This window comes from Babylonia areolata, chromosome 21 (assembly GCF_041734735.1).
Source record: "Babylonia areolata isolate BAREFJ2019XMU chromosome 21, ASM4173473v1, whole genome shotgun sequence".
NCBI classification, from domain to species: domain Eukaryota; kingdom Metazoa; phylum Mollusca; class Gastropoda; order Neogastropoda; family Buccinidae; genus Babylonia; species Babylonia areolata.
This window is the reverse complement of record NC_134896.1, coordinates 42853026-42872697: the sequence shown is the minus strand read 5'-3', so window position 1 is coordinate 42872697 and position 19672 is coordinate 42853026. Positions and strand designations below refer to the sequence as shown.

The window sequence follows — 19672 nt, the reverse complement described above, 5'->3', positions numbered from 1 at the left end:
CATCCTTCTTGATGAATTCTGGTATAGCCTCCTCCAGATGGGCCTGGGTTACCCTACTTGTGTGTTAAGGAGCCCCATCTTGCTGAAACACGTAATTGTTTCTAGGATAAAAACGCCTACAATCCGGGAGAAGATTGTCATCCAGTAACTGAATGTAGCTTTCACTGTTAACCTTGGCTCTATCAGTGTCAATAAAATGAATGTTTGTTTTTCCTTTCCAGGATATGCCAGCTGAAACCATTATCTTTTTTTGAAAATCCAGAAGTCTCATGATAGAGGTGAGATGGCTGAATTTCTCGTTTTCACTTCCAATAAACGCGATTGTTTTGTCGATTTTTAGCTATCTCTAACGTAAAGTCTTTCTCGTCTGTGAAAATGATCCTTTTCACATCAGTGGCCGAGTAGCGGTCATTAAAGTTACAGCAGCGAGTTTTTCTTTTCCCTCTAACATTTTAGTCCCTCCTTGATACCCGTGTCCTCTTGAAGGGCTTCAGCTCCAGTTCTTTCGCCGTTCTTTGCACAGAAGACTTGCTCACTTGTATATCGCTCGCAACTTCTCAAAGAGATTTGTGGGTCCCTGGGTTCTCCTCCTGGGATTGAATCAGTTCCTCAACACGGTCCTTATTCTCCTTTGAACGTGTGCAGTCTTGGGTCTCCCACTGCCAATTTTACGTGCTACTGACCCTGTAGGGCGTATTTTAGCGATAAGTCTGTTTACAGTGACATGACTCCACCGCTTGCCTGGAAATTCCTTTACGATCCTTCTTCCACCCCAGCCTTTCTCCTCGAAACAGTTTTCAATGGTAACCTTATCCCTTTCACTCAAAGGCATGGTTGATCCTTCCAAACTGAAACTTTGGACAGAACTGATTTTGGATACAGACGACAAAAAAAATCAAAAAAATCAATAGACAGGCTGGTTTTAGACTGACACTGATTGACAGATGCCAACACATGGCAGCTGGCATGAACATGATGAAGACATTGCACAGCTCTGATATTGGCTCTTTTGACATGCTGTTTTGAATTTGAGAATACTCAATTTGCGTCCGAACTTTTTAGATATTTTGCAGACTTGTTGATGATACCCTAAGGTTACTGTGTGAAAATCTTCAATGAATTCGGTTTCTCTATCACTGAGAAAATACTTGTCAAAAAGCGGTTCACTTTTTTGGGGACACCCGATATGTGTGTGTGTGTGTGTGTGTGTGTGTGTGTGTGTGTGTGTGTGTGTGTTTTCTTCTTCTTCTTCTTCTCTCTCTCTCTCTCTCTTTCTCTCTGCGTCTGTCTGTTTGTCTCAGTCTTTCTCTCTTTCTGTCTGTTTGTCTCTCGCTCTCTCTGTCTCAGTCTCTCTCTCTTTCTGTCTGTCTGTCACTCTGTCTCTGTCTCAGTCTCTCTCTTTCTGTCTGTCTGTCACTCTGTCTGTCTCAGTCCCTCTCTTTCTGTCTGTCTGTCACTCTGTCTCTGTCTCAGTCTCTCTCTCTTTCTGTCTGTCTGTCACTCTGTCTGTCTCAGTCCCTCTCTTTCTGTCTGTCTCTGTATGTCTGTCTCTCTGTGCTCTGTCTCTGTGCTGTGCTGTGCTCTGTCTGTCTGTCTCTGTCTGTCTGTCTGTTTCTGTCTGTCTCTCTCATTCCTCACACATATTTTTTGATATAACATTAACCATCATGATCATCATCATAGTAATGATAATGATAATAGCGATAATGAGACGAAGAAGAAGAATATTAATGCGGGTTTGTGTAACGCTGACACTGCGGCATCCAGTGCGTTTGACAATACATGTGTCGTGAGTACTAACTTTCTCGTCCTCTCTCACCTTGCTGTTTGGTCACCCCCACCCCCACCCCCCCCCCTCCCCCCCTAGAATGACCAGACTGATGAAGTGGATAGGGAAAGAGAAAACTCCAGGGGAACGGAGGGGTGTAGGAAGTGAGGGCAGTGGGCAGAGATGTTCACATGAGATAGAAAGTCCTGTCTCTCTCTCTCTCTCTCTCTCTCTCTCTCTCTGTGTGTGTGTGTGTCCGATGCCTGGACATCACAAGACACCAGCTTGGAATCCAGGGTGGAAGCCAGGTCAGTCCTTTTCAAGGCAAATTCTTCAGTTTCGGAACATGGCCTATTGTGGTGTGCTTGAACTGACGCCAACTGTTTAGAAACATTCGGCGGTTTTCAGTTACCTTTTGAGTACGTGGCGACGACTTGTAGGTTCTTTAAGTTGTAGGTTCCCAAAATAAGATAATCAGATGGCAGCGGACGTATACCGCCCAGCTCTTCATCAGCGTTTATCTCTGATTGATAATCATATTTGGCTTTCAACTTTTTGGATGCAGTCAGTTATCGTCAAGTTTTCTTCTAGCCTTGAGGAATAGGTTTCCCTGGGCACATTGCCAGTGTAGGAACGGAACCTGTGATCACAACACTGGTGGGAACGGATGGGGAAAACTCGCTATGGGCTGTTAAGTGTGTGCGTGTGTTTGTGTGTGTGTCTGTGTGTGTATGTGTCTGTGTGTGTGGTATTGTGATGGTGGTGGTAGTGGTCACATTTGTTTTTGTTTTCTGGTCTAAAATGTATTGTGTATGATAAATGTGTGAGCATTGTTCCCTTAGCCAGTGTGATTATAATTCAAAGAAATTAAATCTATCTACTCGTTATTACTGCTTCTCGTGGATGGAATCAGTTCCTGAACTGTTCATATACTTCCCCCTTTCCCTGCACAGATTCAATTCATTGTCTTTCCCTGAACTGGAAACCACCCAATTAAATCAAATCCCTCATTTCCTGCTCTGTCACACAGGAGAGGGTTCCTAACCAAAAGCAGAATGCAGTGTGTGGAATTGCGGACAGTGGAAAGACGTGCATCAAACAGAGCTGAAAGCCGTTAGGAGAAGGAGAAAAACCAATCGTTACTTTATTTAAGGGCCAAAGAACATCTCGGTCTTCTCTGTCTGTGTCTTTGTCTCTTTTACTTCTCTCCTATCACATGCTGTCCGTAGCTCCCTCTCCCTTACCAAGGTAAACACACACTCACACTCTCTCTCTCTCACATTTTTTCTCCCTCTCCCTCACTCTCTCTTCCCCCTCGCCCCACTTCCTGCCCACAAAATGTCCCCCATGGACACACAGGATAACGCCTTCCCAAATTAATGATGACAAACGGAACCCACCCACCCTCTCCTCCCCTCCCTCTCTCTGTCTCTGGTCGATTCTGTCGCCTGTGATATGTCCGCAAAATCACGGGGCTGGAAATGCTGAACAACAGGAAGCTGTGGTCAGACCTGATGGTTCTGGCCACAGGACGACAGTTGACAGCAGTGGAGTGGTGGTTTGGCCACAGAACGACAGTTGACAGCAGTGGAGTGGTGGTTTGGCCACAGGACGACAGTTGACAGCAGTGGAGTGGTGGTTTGGCCACAGGTGACAGCAGTGGAGTGGTGGTTTGGCCACAGAACGACAGTTGACAGCAGTGGAGTGGTGGTTTGGCCACAGGTGACAGCAGTGGAGTGGTGGTTTGGCCACAGGACGATAGTTGACAGCAGTGGAGTGGTGGTGGTTTGGTCACAGGACGACAGTTGACAGCAGTGGAGCGGTGGTTTGGACACAGGACGACAGTTGACAGCAGTGGAGTGGTGGTTTGGCCACAGGACGACAGTTGACAGCAGTGGAGTGGTGGTTTGGCCACAGGTGACAGCAGTGGAGTGGTGGTTTGGCCACAGAACGACAGTTGACAGCAGTGGAGTGGTGGTTTGGCCACAGGTGACAGCAGTGGAGTGGTGGTTTGGTCACAGAACGACAGTTGACAGCAGTGGAGTGGTGGTTTGGCCACAGGGCGACAGTTGACAGCAGTGGAGTGGTGGTTTGGCCACAGGTGACAGCAGTGGAGTGGTGGTTTGGTCACAGGACGATAGTCGACAGCAGTGGAGTGGTGGTTTGGTCACAGGACGACAGTTGACAGCAGTGGAGCGGTGGTTTGGACACAGGGCGACAGTTGACAGCAGTGGAGTGGTGGTTTGGCCACAGGACGACAGTTGACAGCAGTGGAGTGGTGGTTTGGCCACAGGACGACAGTTGACAGCAGTGGAGTGGTGGTTTGGCCACAGGACGACAGTTGACAGCAGTGGAGTGGTGGTTTGGCCACAGGGCGACAGTTGACAGCAGTGGAGTGGTGGTTTGGCCACAGAACGACAGTTGACAGCAGTGGAGTGGTGGTTTGGCCACAGGACGACAGTTGACAGCAGTGGAGTGGTGGTTTGGCCACAGGTGGCAGCAGTGGAGTGGTGGTTTGGCCACAGAACGACAGTTGACAGCAGTGGAGTGGTGGTTTGGCCACAGGTGACAGCAGTGGAGTGGTGGTTTGGTCACAGAACGACAGTTGACAGCAGTGGAGTGGTGGTTTGGCCACAGGACGACAGTTGACAGGAGTGGAGTGGTGGTTTGGCCACAGGACGACAGTTGACAGCAGTGGAGTGGTGGTTTGGACACAGGGCGACAGTTGACAGCAGTGGAGTGGTGGTTTGGCCGCAGGACGACAGTTGACAGCAGTGGAGTGGTGGTTTGGCCACAGTTGACAGCAGTGGAGTGGTGGTTTGGCCACAGGATGACAGTTTACAACAGTGGAGCGGTGGTTTGGCCACAGGACGACAGTTGACAGCAGTGGAGTGGTGGTTTGGCCACAGTTGACAGCAGTGGAGTGGTGGTTTGGCCACAGGACGACAGTTGACAGCAGTGGAGTGGTGGTTTGGCCACAGGACGACAGTTGACAGCAGTGGAGTGGTGGTTTGGCCACAGGACGACAGTTGACAGCAGTGGAGTGGTGGTTTGGCCACAGGACGACAGTTGACAACAGTGGAGTGGTGGTTTGGCCACAGGTGACAGCAGTGGAGTGGTGGTTTGGCCACAGGACGATAGTTGACAGCAGTGGAGTGGTGGTTTGGCCACAGGACGACAGTTGACAGCAGTGGAGCGGTGGTTTGGCCACAGGACGACAGTTGACAGCAGTGGAGTGGTGGTTTGGCCACAGGACGACAGTTGACAGCAGTGGAGCGGTGGTTTGGCCACAGGATGACAGAGGTTTGGCACAAGGACGACAGTTGACAGCAGTGGAGTGGTGGTTTGGACACAGGGCGACAGTTGACAGCAGTGGAGTGGTGTTTGGCCACAGGACGACAGTGACAGCAGTGGAGTGGTGGTTTGGCCACAGGATGACAGTTGACAGCAGTGGAGCGGTGGTTTGGCCACAGGATGACAGTTGACAGCAGTGGAGTGGTGGTTTGGCCACAGGACGATAGTTGACAGCAGTGGAGTGGTGGTTTGGCCACAGGTGACAGCAGTGGAGTGGTGGTTTGGCCACAGGACGACAGTTGACAGCAGTGGAGTGGTGGTTTGGCCACAGTTGACAGCAGTGGAGTGGTGGTTTGGCCACTGGACGACAGTTGACACCAGTGGAGTGGTGGTTTGGCCACAGGACGACAGTTGACAACAGTGGAGTGGTGGTTTGGCCACAGGACAACAGTTGACAGCAGTGGAGTGGTGGTTTGGCCACAGGACGACAGTTGACAGCAGTGGAGTGGTGGTTTGGCCACAGGTGACAGCAGTGGAGTGGTGGTTTGGACACAGGGCGACAGTTGACAGCAGTGGAGCGGTGGTTTGGCCACAGGACAACAGTTGACAGCAGTGGAGTGGTGGTTTGGCCACAGGGCGACAGTTGACAGCAGTGGAGCGGTGGTTTGGCCACAGGATGACAGTTGACAGCAGTGGAGTGGTGGTTTGGCCACAGGACGACAGTTGACAGCAGTGGAGTGGTGGTTTGGCCACAGGGCGACAGTTGACAGAAGTGGAGTGGTGGTTTGGCCACAGGGCGACAGTTGACAGAAGTGGAGTGGTGGTTTGGCCACAGGACGACAGTTGACAGCAGTGGAGTGGTGGTCTGGCAGATGACCACGTGACAAGGCTCAGTCACTGCACGTGCAACAATCACAGTCGGTTTCATAACTCTCCCTGTGTTCGGTGAACCGTGTTTTCCTGGAGCATGTGAAGATAGATTTTTGAAAAGAGGCTTGAGGGGGAGGGGGTGAAGAAACTGGACGGCCTTGGTTGTGGGGGTTCAGTGTTTGTTCAAGCTGCGCTGCCTTGTCTTTCTCTCTTCACTCCGCAGTTCTGTCATGGAGATCTTGAAACAGTGTCATGACGGATCATGCTGTGGCGTTGACGCTTTGATCGGTTGATGTAGTCCGATAATGACAATAATCATATGATTTGTTGCTGACGGTGACATTCAAAGCACAAACTCCCTTTTACACTGAAGAGCAAAGTTTCTGGCGCCACTGTAATTGGTGAACGCACTGTGAGGGGCTGGTAATGTGGGTAAAGTGAGGTGTTGGTAATGTGGGTAAAGTGAGGTGTTGGTAATGTGCGTAAGGTAAATGGAGGTGTTGGTAATGCGGGTAAGGTAAAGTGAGGGGTTGGTAATGTGGGTAAGGTAAAGGGAGGTGTTGGTAATGTGGGTAAGGTAAAGTGAGGGGTTGGTAATGTGGGTAAGGTAAAGGGAGGTGTTGGTAATGTGGGTAAGGTAAGTGAGGGGTTGGTAATGTGGGTAAGGTAAAGTGAGGGGTTGGTAATGTGGGTAAGGTAAAGGGAGGTGTTGGTAATGTGGGTAAGGTAAAGTGAGGGGTTGGTAATGTGGGTAAGGTAAAGTGAGGTGTTGGTAATGTGGGTAAGGTAAAGTGAGGTGTTGGTAATGTGGGTAAGGTAAAGGGAGGGGTTGGTAATGTGGGTAAGGTAAAGTGAGGTGTTGGTAATGTGGGTAAGGTAAAGTGAGGGGTTGGTAATGTGGGTAAGGTAAAGGGAGGTGTTGGTAATGTGGGTAAAGGGAGGTGTTGGTAATGTGGGTAAGGTAAAGGGAGGTGTTGGTAATGTGGGTAAAGTGAGGTGTTGGTAATGTGGGTAAGGTAAAGGGAGGTGTTGGTAATGTGGGTAAGGTAAAGTGAGGGGTTGGTAATGTGGGTAAGGTAAAGGGAGGTGTTGGTAATGTGGGTAAAGTGAGGTGTTGGTAATGTGGGTAAGGTAAAGGGAGGTGTTGGTAATGCGGGTAAGGTAAAGTGAGGGGTTGGTAATGTGGGTAAGGTAAAGGGAGGGGTTGGTAATGTGGGTAAGGTAAAGGGAGGTGTTGGTAATGTGGGGAAAGTGCTGTCTGTTGTGGCTGTTTTCCTCCACCACATTTTCTGACGGGGTCAGTGACCGCGCGTGGCACTGGTTACACTGCAACAAGTTCTTTCTCTTCTCTGTGTTCCGTGTCAGCTTTTCCGATCGCTCGAACGCGTTTGCGGCATTCCATTGATATTCGTCCGATAGGGCTGGGATCCGTGGGGGAGTTCGGGGTAATGATGGGGGTGGGTGACGGGGGTGGGGAGAGGAGTGAGGTGGAAAGAGAGAGAAGTGAGGGGGTGGCCGGACGGGTTACACAAATGTCACACAATGCTTTTTGTTTTCTTCTTCTTCCTTACAATGCTTTATTTTTGTTATTTTCCTTTTTGAGGGGTGGGAGAACGAGGTGTGGGTTGTATTTTGACAACTCAAAAACATTGATGATAATCACCGGTTGATAATCTTCGGTTTATATCAGAGAATGACCGTCATAAGCTTACAGATGGAAAAAAAACTATAAAAAAAAAACACAAAAAAAACACTGTGATCAATAGTTTCATCACTGCAATGGGATTTCATTTACAGCTTAGTCTTGTAAAGGACTATGACTCTCAAACTGGGACGCATAGTGCTTTGGGGCCAGTTGGCCTTTAGAGGCCACTCCAACGCTGACTGTCCTGAAGTCCTCTTGGCTTAGATAGTGCAGATATTTCTTGGGCAAAACACTCTCCACTGTAATCAGATCGTTGACCAGATTGTCGGGACAGCAGTTACCTCTTCCGGAAAGTGCTCATTGTCAGACACGACTGGCTCTCATACATCACGTGCCGCTTGGCTGACAGGCTTGTACGGCGATAACTGGGAATATTCTAATCAAATGAAAAATAAAGGTCTTATATATATATATATATATATATATATATATATATATATATATATATATATATACATATCTGTGTGTGTGTGTGTGTGTGTGTGTGTGTGTGTGTGTGTGTGACAATAATTATGTTGCCTTCAGTGCGGCGTGTGTTTCGGATGGAGTGGGACATGGACTTGAAGGGCTGTTGCTTAGTGCATTGTCAAGGATCACTGGAGCTCTCAGCACGGTAGATTGTACCGTGAAGGTTACCGTCCTGCATGCAAAGCTTTCTTTTCTTTCTGTGTGGAACAAAGGGAGACAGTCTTTCTCTTTTCTTCTTCTTTCTTCCCTTGCTTATCTAGTTTGTTCTTTCTTTGTGGCTTTCTTTTTCTTTCCTTTCTTTTTTTTTCATTTTGCCTTTCATTTTTCGTTTCTGACTTCTTTTTTTCAACCGCCTGTCTTTCTTTCATGTTATTTCCCTCTTTCTACTTTTTCTGTCTTCTCCTCCATCTTTCTTTCTTTTGGGTGGAGGCGTTGTTGTTGTTTTTTTGTTAGGGGTGGGGGAGGGGGCTGGGGAGGGTTGTTGTTGTTGTTGTTGTTGTTGTTGTTGTTTCTTTTGGGGGGGTTCACTGCTAAGACATGCGGTGAATGCTGCAACAGTTCCAGAAAATGTACCTTACGACGACAAATGACTCGTTCAGAAAGCATCTCATCGTCTGTCTTGCTTTAGGAACTGTTCACAACACAAGATTTTTTTGAATACGTGTCTTCTTTTGTTTATCAAAACAAAGAATGGTTCAGAATGCAGAATGTGATAACTTGTCTTGTTTGGTTTATCAGTGGCTCACACCGCTGAACTGCAGTGCCTGTCCTGTTTTGTTTGATGACATGTTTTGAACCATTCTTAGCTTTTGGAATGAACGCCACGGTGTGGGATTCTGGTCTGCTTTGATTTGTTTTCAAATCTTTCTTTCTCTCTTTCTTTCTTTCTCTCTTTCTTTCTGTTCGCTATCTCATGTGTTTTCAAGAATGCAATGTACCTTGAAAGAATGTGACAGGAATTCCAAATGTGTACGGTTTCCAAAACACCCCATGTACTTGAAGACTGCTAGCAGACAGTCTTGCAAAACAAAACAAAAATGGAAATCCTCAATCCTCCGACCCCATCCCCGTTCTCTAGTTATAAGAATGCACAGTACTTCATTCTTAAGTGCAAAGAAACGGGAAATATTGTCTTTCTTCAAGTATGCACCAAAGTTTTCATTGATAGGTACGTCTCCACTCCCCACATGGCCACCCTCCACACACACCTCCACTCCCCACATGGCCACCCTCCACACACACCTCCACTCCCCACATGGCCACCCTCCCCACACACCTCCACTCCTCACATGGCCACTCTCCCCACACACCTCCACTACCTCCACTCCCCACATGGCCACACTCCCCACATACCTCCACTCCCCACATGGCCACCCTCCCCACACACCTCCACTCCTCACATGGCCACTCTCCCCACACACCTCCACTACCTCCACTCCCCACATGGCCACACTCCCCACATACCTCCACTCCTCACATGGCCACCCTCCCCACATACCTCCACTCCCCACATGGCCACCCTCCCCACACACCTCCACTCTTCACATGGCCACCCTCCCCACATACCTCCACTCCCCACATGGCCACCCTCCCCACACACCTCCACTCTTCACATGGCCACCCTCCACACACACCTCCACTCCCCACATGGCCACCCTCCCCACATACCTCCACTCCCCACATGGCCACCCTCCCCACATACCTCCACTCCCCACATGGCCACCCTCCCCACACACCTCCACTCCCCACATGGCCACCCTCCCCACATACCTCCACTCCCCACATGGCCACCCTCCACACACACCTCCACTCCCCACATGGCCACCCTCCCCACATACCTCCACTCCCCACATGGCCACACTCCCCACATACCTCCACTCCCCACATGGCCACCCTCCCCACACACCTCCACTCTTCACATGGCCACCCTCCCCACATACCTCCACTCCCCACATGGCCACCCTCCCCACACACCTCCACTCCCCACATGGCCACCCTCCACACACACCTCCACTCCCCACATGGCCACCCTCCCCACATACCTCCACTCCCCACATGGCCACCCTCCCCACATACCTCCACCCCCCACATGGCCACCCTCCCCACATACCTCCACTCCTCACATGGCCACCCTCCCCACACACCTCCACTACCTCCACTCCCCACATGGCCACCCTCCCCACACACCTACACTCCTCACATGGCCACCCTCCCCACATACCTCCACTCCCCACATGGCCACCATCCCCACATACCTCCACTCCCCACATGGCCACCCTCCCCACACACCTCCACTACCTCCACTCCCCACATGGCCACCCTCCCCACATGGCCACCCTCCCCACACACACACTGACGGTGGCTGGTCGTGGTGTTCCAGGTGGTAGAGTGGACAGGTCAGCTCCAGGTGGCGAGGTCCCACCATGCAGGTCAAGGTCATCGGCCGCGCGGGACAGGCATGGTGTGTGTGTGCCGGCCCCTGCAGCCCCCCGCCTCCCTGCTGCGTCAGCACGTGCCGCTGGGCGGGAACATGTTCATCAGCCGTCATGACATGCGTCTGGCCTACATCTACTGTGATCCCAGGTCAGGCCTGGCTGTGCTGTCAGTCCGGGTTGTGGTGCACTGTTATGTGTTGTACTGTGTCTTTGTCAGTCCGGGTTGTGGTGCACTGTTATGTGTTGTACTGTGTCATTGTTGTCTGTCGAGGTTGTAGTGCACTGTTATGTGTTGTACTGTGTCATTGTTGTCTGTCCGGGTTGTAGTGCACTGTTATGTGTTGTACTGTGTCGTTGTTGTCTGTCCGGGTTGTAGTGCACTGTTATGTGTTGTACTGTGTCGTTGTTGTCTGTCCGAGTTGTAGTGCACTGTTATGTGTTGTACTGTGTCGTTGTTGTCTGTCCGGGTTGTAGTGCACTGTTATGTGTTGTACTGTGTCGTTGTTGTCTGTCCGGGTTGTAGTGCACTGTTATGTGTTGTACTGTGTCATTGTTGTCTGTCCGGGTTGTAGTGCACTGTTATGTGTTGTACTGTGTCATTGTTGTCTGTCCGGGTTGTAGTGCACTGTTATGTGTTGTACTGTGTCGTTGTCTGTCCGGGTTGTGGTGCACTGTTATGTGTTGTACTGTGTCATTGTTGTCTGTCCGGGTTGTAGTGCACTGTTATGTGTTGTACTGTGTCGTTGTTGTCTGTCCGGGTTGTAGTGCACTGTTATGTGTTGTACTGTGTCGTTGTCTGTCCGGGTTGTGGTGCACTGTTATGTGTTGTACTGTGTCATTGTTGTCTGTCCGGTTTGTAGTGCACTGTTATGTGTTGTACTGTGTCGTTGTCTGTCCGGGTTGTAGTGCACTGTTATGTGTTGTACTGTGTCGTTGTCTGTCCAGGTTGTAGTGCACTGTTATGTGTTGTACTGTGTCGTTGTCTGTCCGGGTTGTAGTGCACTGTTATGTGTTGTACTGTGTCATTGTTGTCTGTCCGGGTTGTAGTGCACTGTTATGTGTTGTACTGTGTCATTGTTGTCTGTCCGGGTTGTAGTGCACTGTTATGTGTTGTACTGTGTCATTGTTGTCTGTCCGGGTTGTAGTGCACTGTTATGTGTTGTACTGTGTCATTGTTGTCTGTCCGGGTTGTAGTGCACTGTTATGTGTTGTACTGTGTCATTGTTGTCTGTCCGGGTTGTAGTGCACTGTTATGTGTTGTACTGTGTCGTTGTCTGTCCGGGTTGTAGTGCACTGTTATGTGTTGTACTGTGTCGTTGTCTGTCCAGGTTGTAGTGCACTGTTATGTGTTGTACTGTGTCGTTGTCTGTCCGGGTTGTGGTGCACTGTTATGTGTTGTACTGTGTCATTGTTGTCTGTCCGGGTTGTAGTGCACTGTTATGTGTTGTACTGTGTCGTTGTTGTCTGTCCGGGTTGTGGTGCACTGTTATGTGTTGTACTGTGTCGTTGTTGTCTGTCCGGGTTGTAGTGCACTGTTATGTGTTGTACTGTGTCGTTGTTGTCTGTCCGGGTTGTAGTGCACTGTTATGTGTTGTACTGTGTCGTTGTTGTCTGTCCGGGTTGTAGTGCACTGTTATGTGTTGTACTGTGTCGTTGTCTGTCCGGGTTGTGGTGCACTGTTATGTGTTGTACTGTGTCGTTGTCTGTCCAGGTTGTAGTGCACTGTTATGTGTTGTACTGTGTCGTTGTCTGTCCGGGTTGTAGTGCACTGTTATGTGTTGTACTGTGTCATTGTTGTCTGTCCAGGTTGTAGTGCACTGTTATGTGTTGTACTGTGTCGTTGTCTGTCCGGGTTGTAGTGCACTGTTATGTGTTGTACTGTGTCGTTGTTGTCTGTCCGGGTTGTGGTGCACTGTTATGTGTTGTACTGTGTCGTTGTCTGTCCGGGTTGTAGTGCACTGTTATGTGTTGTACTGTGTCGTTGTCTGTCCGGGTTGTGGTGCACTGTTATGTGTTGTACTGTGTCGTTGTCTGTCCGGGTTGTAGTGCACTGTTATGTGTTGTACTGTGTCGTTGTTGTCTGTCCGGGTTGTAGTGCACTGTTATGTGTTGTACTGTGTCGTTGTTGTCTGTCCGGGTTGTAGTGCACTGTTATGTGTTGTACTGTGTCGTTGTCTGTCCGGGTTGTGGTGCACTGTTATGTGTTGTACTGTGTCGTTGTCTGTCCAGGTTGTAGTGCACTGTTATGTGTTGTACTGTGTCGTTGTCTGTCCGGGTTGTAGTGCACTGTTATGTGTTGTACTGTGTCGTTGTCTGTCCGGGTTGTAGTGCACTGTTATGTGTTGTACTGTGTCGTTGTCTGTCCGGGTTGTAGTGCACTGTTATGTGTTGTACTGTGTCGTTGTTGTCTGTCCGGGTTGTGGTGCACTGTTATGTGTTGTACTGTGTCGTTGTCTGTCCGGGTTGTAGTGCACTGTTATGTGTTGTACTGTGTCGTTGTCTGTCCGGGTTGTAGTGCACTGTTATGTGTTGTACTGTGTCGTTGTCTGTCCGGGTTGTAGTGCACTGTTATGTGTTGTACTGTGTCGTTGTCTGTCCGGGTTGTAGTGCACTGTTATGTGTTGTACTGTGTCGTTGTCTGTCCGGGTTGTAGTGCACTGTTATGTGTTGTACTGTGTCGTTGTCTGTCCGGGTTGTAGTGCACTGTTATGTGTTGTACTGTGTCGCTGTTGCTGTTTTGGTTTGCTTTGGTTTAGTTTGGTTTGTTTTTTTCGACCAAACCCATTGTTTTCTTACACCTTTTTTTTTTTACATCATAGCCACAACCACAAATTATTCCTTGCGGTCAGAACAAAGGAACTGGGGAATGAGAAAAGAAAAATATGTCCGTGCTTCGGTGACAGCAAATGACAGTCAACAGGATGATTTACCGCTCCCACGCCTCGTTTTAGCGCAGTGTATTGCAGTGTACTGTGGGACGGGGCAGTGTCTTGTAGCGTAGTGCAGTGCAGTGTGCTGTGGTGTTGTTCAGTGTCGTGTTGCAGTGTCATGGTAGGGTGGTATGTTACATTGTCTTGTAGTGTGGTGTGTTACATTGTCTTGCAGTGTGGTGTGTTATTGTAGTGTGGTGTGTTACATTGTCTTGCAGTGTGGTGTGTTATTGTAGTGTGGTGTGTTACATTGTCTTGCAGTGTGGTGTGTTATTGTAGTGTGGTGTGTTACATTGTCTTTCTTTGTATGGTGTTGTGATGGGGAAGGGCAGTCATTCTACCTGGGGCTGACAAGACGGGTCGTCGCCACAGGAGGGACATTGCTAATTTTATTACATTCTGTTTTGTTTTGTTTTGTTTGTTGTTTGATATTATCAACCAGACCTGCCCATTCTCCTCCACTATACCACAACAATTATAATCGTGTGTGTGTCTGTGTCTGTGTCTGTGTCTGTGTGTCTGCATGTGCTGTGTATTTGTGTTTGTCTCTGTGTCCGTGTGATTGTATAGGATGACTTTGTTCCCCGATCTGTCGTCATAATTTGTGTACCCGCTGTCTTGTCTTTTTCGTGTTTCTCTGTGAAAGACGAGTCACCAGGATCGGGCCTTGCTCCTGTGTCTGTCGTTGACGTCTGTCATCATCATCACCATGGTAGCCATTCCTCCATCATCATCATCACCATGGTAGCCCTTCCTCCATCATCATCACCATGGTAGCCCTTCCTCCATCATCATCATCACCATGGTAGCCAGTCCTCCATCATCATCACCATGGTAGCCATTCCTCCATCATCATCATCATCACCATGGTAGCCATTCCTCCATCATCATCATCACCATGGTAGCCATTCCTCCATCATCATCATCACCATGGTAGCCCTTCCTCCATCATCATCATCATCACCATGGTAGCCATTCCTCCATCATCATCATCACCATGGTAGCCATTCCTCCATCATCATCATCACCATGGTAGCCCTTCCTCCATCATCATCATCATCACCATGGTAGCCATTCCTCCATCATCATCATCACCATGGTAGCCATTCCTCCATCATCATCATCACCATGGTAGCCATTCCTCCATCATCATCATCATCACCATGGTAGCCAGTCCTCCATCATCATCATCACCATGGTAGCCATTCCTCCATCATCATCATCACCATGGTAGCCATTCCTCCATCATCATCATCACCATGGTAGCCATTCCTCCATCATCATCATCACCATGGTAGCCATTCCTCCATCATCATCATCACATGGTAGCCATTCCTCCATCATCATCATCATCATCACCATGGTAGTCTTTCCTCCATCACCATCACCATGGTAGCCAGTCCTCCATCATCATCATCACATGGTAGCCATTCCTCCATCATCATCATCATCATCACCATGGTAGTCTTTCCTCCATCACCATCACCATGGTAGCCAGTCCTCCATCATCATCATCACATGGTAGCCATTCCTCCATCATCATCATCACCATCACCATGGTAGCCAGTCTTCCATCATCATCATCATCATCACCATGGTAGCCCTTCCTCCATCATCATCATCATCATCACCATGGTAGCCCTTCCTCCATCATCATCATCATCATCACCATGGTAGCCCTTCCTCCATCATCATCATCATCATCACCATGGTAGCCCTTCCTCCATCATCATCATCATCATCATCACCATGGTAGCCCTTCCTCCATCATCATCATCATCATCACCATGGTAGTCTTTCCTCCATCACCATCATCATCACCATGGTAGTCTTTCCTCCATCACCATCACCATGGTAGCCATTCCTCCATCATCATCATCATCATCACCATGGTAGCCCTTCCTCCATCATCATCATCATCATCACCATGGTAGCCTTTCCTCCATCACCATCATCATCACCATGGTAGTCTTTCCTCCATCATCATCACCATGGTAGCCATTCCTCCATCATCATCATCATCATCACCATGGTAGTCTTTCCTCCATCACCATCACCATGGTAGCCAGTCCTCCACCTAGGAAGCAGTACCATCACAGACGGGGGTGTGGGGGGACGTGTGAATGGTTTACCGTTTCTCTCGCCATCTGTTGTCGGGCCGTTGGTAGTCTGTTTGTAGGTGTACCAGTTGGTATCACTGAATGACTCATGTCTGGTGTACCAGTTGGTATCACTGAATGACTCATGCCTGTAGGTGTACCGGTTGGTATCACTGAATGACTCATGTCTGTAGGTGTACCAGTTGATATCACTGAATGACTCATGTCTGTAGATGTACCAGTTGGTATCACTGAATGACTCATGTCTGTAGGTGTACCAGTTGATATCACTGAATGGCTCATGTCTGTAGGTGTACCAGTTGGTATCACTGAATGACTCATGCCTGTAGGTGTACCAGTTGGTATCATTGAATGGCTCATGTCTGTAGGTGTACCAGTTGGTATCACTGAATGACTCATGTCTGTAGGTGTACCAGTTGATATCATTGAATGGCTCATGTCTGTAGGTGTACCAGTTGGTATCACTGAATGACTCATGTCTGTAGGTGTACCAGTTGGTATCATTGAATGGCTTATGTCTGTAGGTGTACCAGTTGGTATCACTGAATGACTCATGTCTGTAGGTGTACCAGTTGGTATCACTGAATGACTCATGCCTGTAGGTGTACCAGTTGATATAACTGAATGACTCATGTCTGTAGGTGTACCAGTTGATATCACTGAATGACTCATGCCTGTAGGTGTACCAGTTGGTATCACTGAATGACTCATGTCTGTAGGTGTACCAGTTGGTATCACTGAATGACTCATGTCTGTAGGTGTACCAGTTGGTATCACTGAATGACTCATGTCTGTAGGTGTACCAGTTGATATCACTGTGACTCATGTCTGTAGGTGTACCAGTTGATATCACTGAATGACTCATGTCTGTAGGTGTACCAGTTGGTATCACTGAATGACTCATGCCTGTAGGTGTACCAGTTGATATCACTGAATGACTCATGTCTGTAGGTGTACCAGTTGATATCACTGTGACTCATGTCTGTAGGTGTACCAGTTGATATCACTGAATGACTCATGTCTGTAGGTGTACCAGTTGATATCACTGAATGACTCATGTCTGTAGGTGTACCAGTTGATATCACTGTGACTCATGTCTGTAGGTGTACCAGTTGATATCACTGAATGACTCATGTCTGTAGGTGTACCAGTTGATATCACTGAATGACTCATGTCTGTAGGTGTACCAGTTGGTATCATTGAATGGCTCATGTCTGTAGGTGTACCAGTTGATATCACTGAATGACTCATGTCTGTAGGTGTACCAGTTGATATCACTGTGACTCATGTCTGTAGGTGTACCAGTTGATATCACTGAATGACTCATGCCTGTAGGTGTACCAGTTGATATCACTGAATGACTCATGCGTCTGCGACAGATAAAAGAACAGACTGTCAAACAGTACACACGTAGTTAACTGTAACTGGAACACTGCAGGTAGACAGACACATGTGGACGCATCATTTTGAGGGCTGGGTGTAAAACAGCAGCTGTGCTTACTCCACTACCCTCGTGAAATAAAAGTTCGTTCGGTTTCATGTTTTACGTGTTCAACGACTAACGCGTTCCCAGTGGTGATGCCAGTGCTGACATGATTGTGCACTGCACACACACACACACACACACACACACACACACACACACACACACACACACACACACAGAGAGAGAGAGAGAGAGAGAGAGAGCTAATGTCTCCCATTCCGAGGGTTCTATTTTTATGTTCATGAGGTGACCCTCCAGATTCACAACCAACCACCACATACTTTGTTTCATGCTCGTGCACACTGCTTCACGTATGTTGTCTTGCAAAGTTTTGTTGTTGTTGCTGTTTCCAATTACCAGTTCAGACAGCCTGGTGTGTCAGATTCCTAAATCTCTGAAGGCGGTGTGCCGAAGCCTTGGCCTGCAGTGGTTTTCCCGTCCACTGTGCCTTGTGACCAGTCCATCGTTTATTGCAGGACCACTCATATAAAATCTATCATAAAAAAGCTGTTGGAAAGGTGGTGTGTGGTTATGTTGTGGTCTGTATTACACCCACCTTGTACAGGGATGGATGTCGATTTGCATTGTGTGTCTATAGACATCACATGTATTATGTATCTCTTATCCACTGTTCTACAAATAGTGCTTACGTGCATGCGCGCGCTTGTCTCTCTGTGTGTGTGTGTGTGTGTGTGTGTGTGTGAATATGCGTGCAGGGTATCATCATGACCAGGATAAAAGTTCAGTGATTTGTGTTCCAGCAGTTCGGTGGCCATTTTCTTAGCCAGTTTTGTAGCGTTGACATTACAGAGTGTCAATATATGCATATGCATATGGATATATATATATATATATATATATATATATATGTGTGTGTGTGTGTGTGTGTGTGTGTGTGTGTGTGTGTGTGTGTTATCTCTGTGTGCGTGTGTGTGTGTGTGTGTGTGTGTGTCTAGGTACTCAGTTGCTAAACATTGACTTACCCGGCATTGTGGAAAGGTGAAGAAGCTCCGTGCTGTGTGTACAACTGGCCTCTGTGCTGACTGCCTGTCGGGGTCTGCATGACGTCAGACATTTCACGGCCAGCTCCATGAAGACCTTGTTCCCGGAGGTACCTCTGGGCACTGGTGTTCATTTCCTGAAGTACAGATACTTTAACTCGATTTACATTTGCCGGACTGAGCGAGACGTGGGTGAACTGGTCCATTTGGCGTCATTTGAATTTACCAGTAATTGATCACTGATTCTCTTTGATGGTTTTAAGACGTGACGGGTTGTCAGCCCTCAGATGGCCCCTGTTCGATACACCAGGCTGTTAACAACACAGTTTGATGTGATTTCGTTTCCCACCTGTCTCTGTGTTTCAGTTTCAGTTTCTCAAGGAGGTGTCACTGCGTTGGGAAGAATCCATATAGTTCTGCGCTACACCACAGGGGCTAGGTAGATGTTCAGAATTTTGCCAGAGGATAACACTTTTGTTGCCATGGGTTCTTTTTCAGTGAGCCAAGTGCGTGCTGCACAAGGGACCTCGGTTTATCGTCCCATCCGAATGACTGGGCGATGGGTTTGATTTTCCAAGTCAAACAAGTGAAAGGACGAGAGCGGGAATCGAACCCACACCCTCAGGGACACAGATGGCTGATGAGCGTCTGACTGTGGAGTGTGGCTTCACTGACCGCGGGGGTGTGGGTTGCTAAGTGACGTCACGTGGCTCGTGTGGAGGAGTGATTGAAAGATGGATGGACTGTAGGAGTACCTGATGCTGACTGGCCCACATAGCGGACAGGGACGACTGGTAGTCCTCCCCTGTGTGTGGATAACGATGTGCAGCACTGCTGTACCTGTCATGTTCTTTGTGGATTCTTGGCTGGTTGTGTGTGTGCGTGCGCGCGCGCGTGTATATATGTATATTTGTGTGTTTGTGTGTGTGTGTGTGTGTTGATGTGTGTCTGTATGTTTGTATGTATATATGTATGTGTGTAGTCTCTGTTTCGCTGTCTGCCAAAGGAAAAGAAGAAAGCTTGTCTCTGAAGTAAGCCTATGTGTTTGTCTCAATGTGTTAATAAAATCACACACGCACGCACGAACACACACACACACACACACACACACACACACACACACACAGAGGGAGCCAGCTCAGACGGGATGAAAGAGGATGAAGGCAGCGCTCAGTGCAGTGTGTGTGTCAGTGATTGATGGCTGAGGCCTTCCCTCTGCTGCATTATTGATGCTGCCGACCATCCGCTCAGGGAGAATCGAACGGACACAGAGAGAGAGAGGGAGAGAGTAGATGACGTTTATTCAGAAGACCATCGGCCTATTCTAAATGTAGGGACCTGAACAAGCATGTCACAAATGTAATCATGTACAAAGAAAAATATCTCATCAAACAGTACACAACTAAGAACAACTACAGGTTTAGGCTTTATATGAATATTGTAATATATCCCATGATGTATTTTTGTTGAAGAGAGAGAGAGAGAGAGAGAGAGAGAGAGAGAGAGAGTGAGTGTAGAAACACAAACATTTATTCACATAAGGCCATAGCTCTTGTCTAACGTGCGAGAGTGGGGTATATAACAATCAAAATGAC

General features: G+C 48.2%; 1 protein-coding gene across 4 annotated transcripts in view; it reads left to right on the top strand.

Moving 5' to 3' along the window:
- The window catches only part of LOC143295896 (uncharacterized), a 424588-nt gene that overhangs the window by 357621 nt on the left and 47295 nt on the right, over positions 1 to 19672 (top strand). For all 4 annotated transcript variants that reach the window (XM_076607572.1, XM_076607571.1, XM_076607570.1 and 1 more), the window contains one exon: positions 10486 to 10688. In XM_076607572.1, the coding sequence (XP_076463687.1) occupies positions 10486 to 10688 (203 nt within the window). The remainder of the gene's footprint in view (positions 1 to 10485; positions 10689 to 19672) is intronic.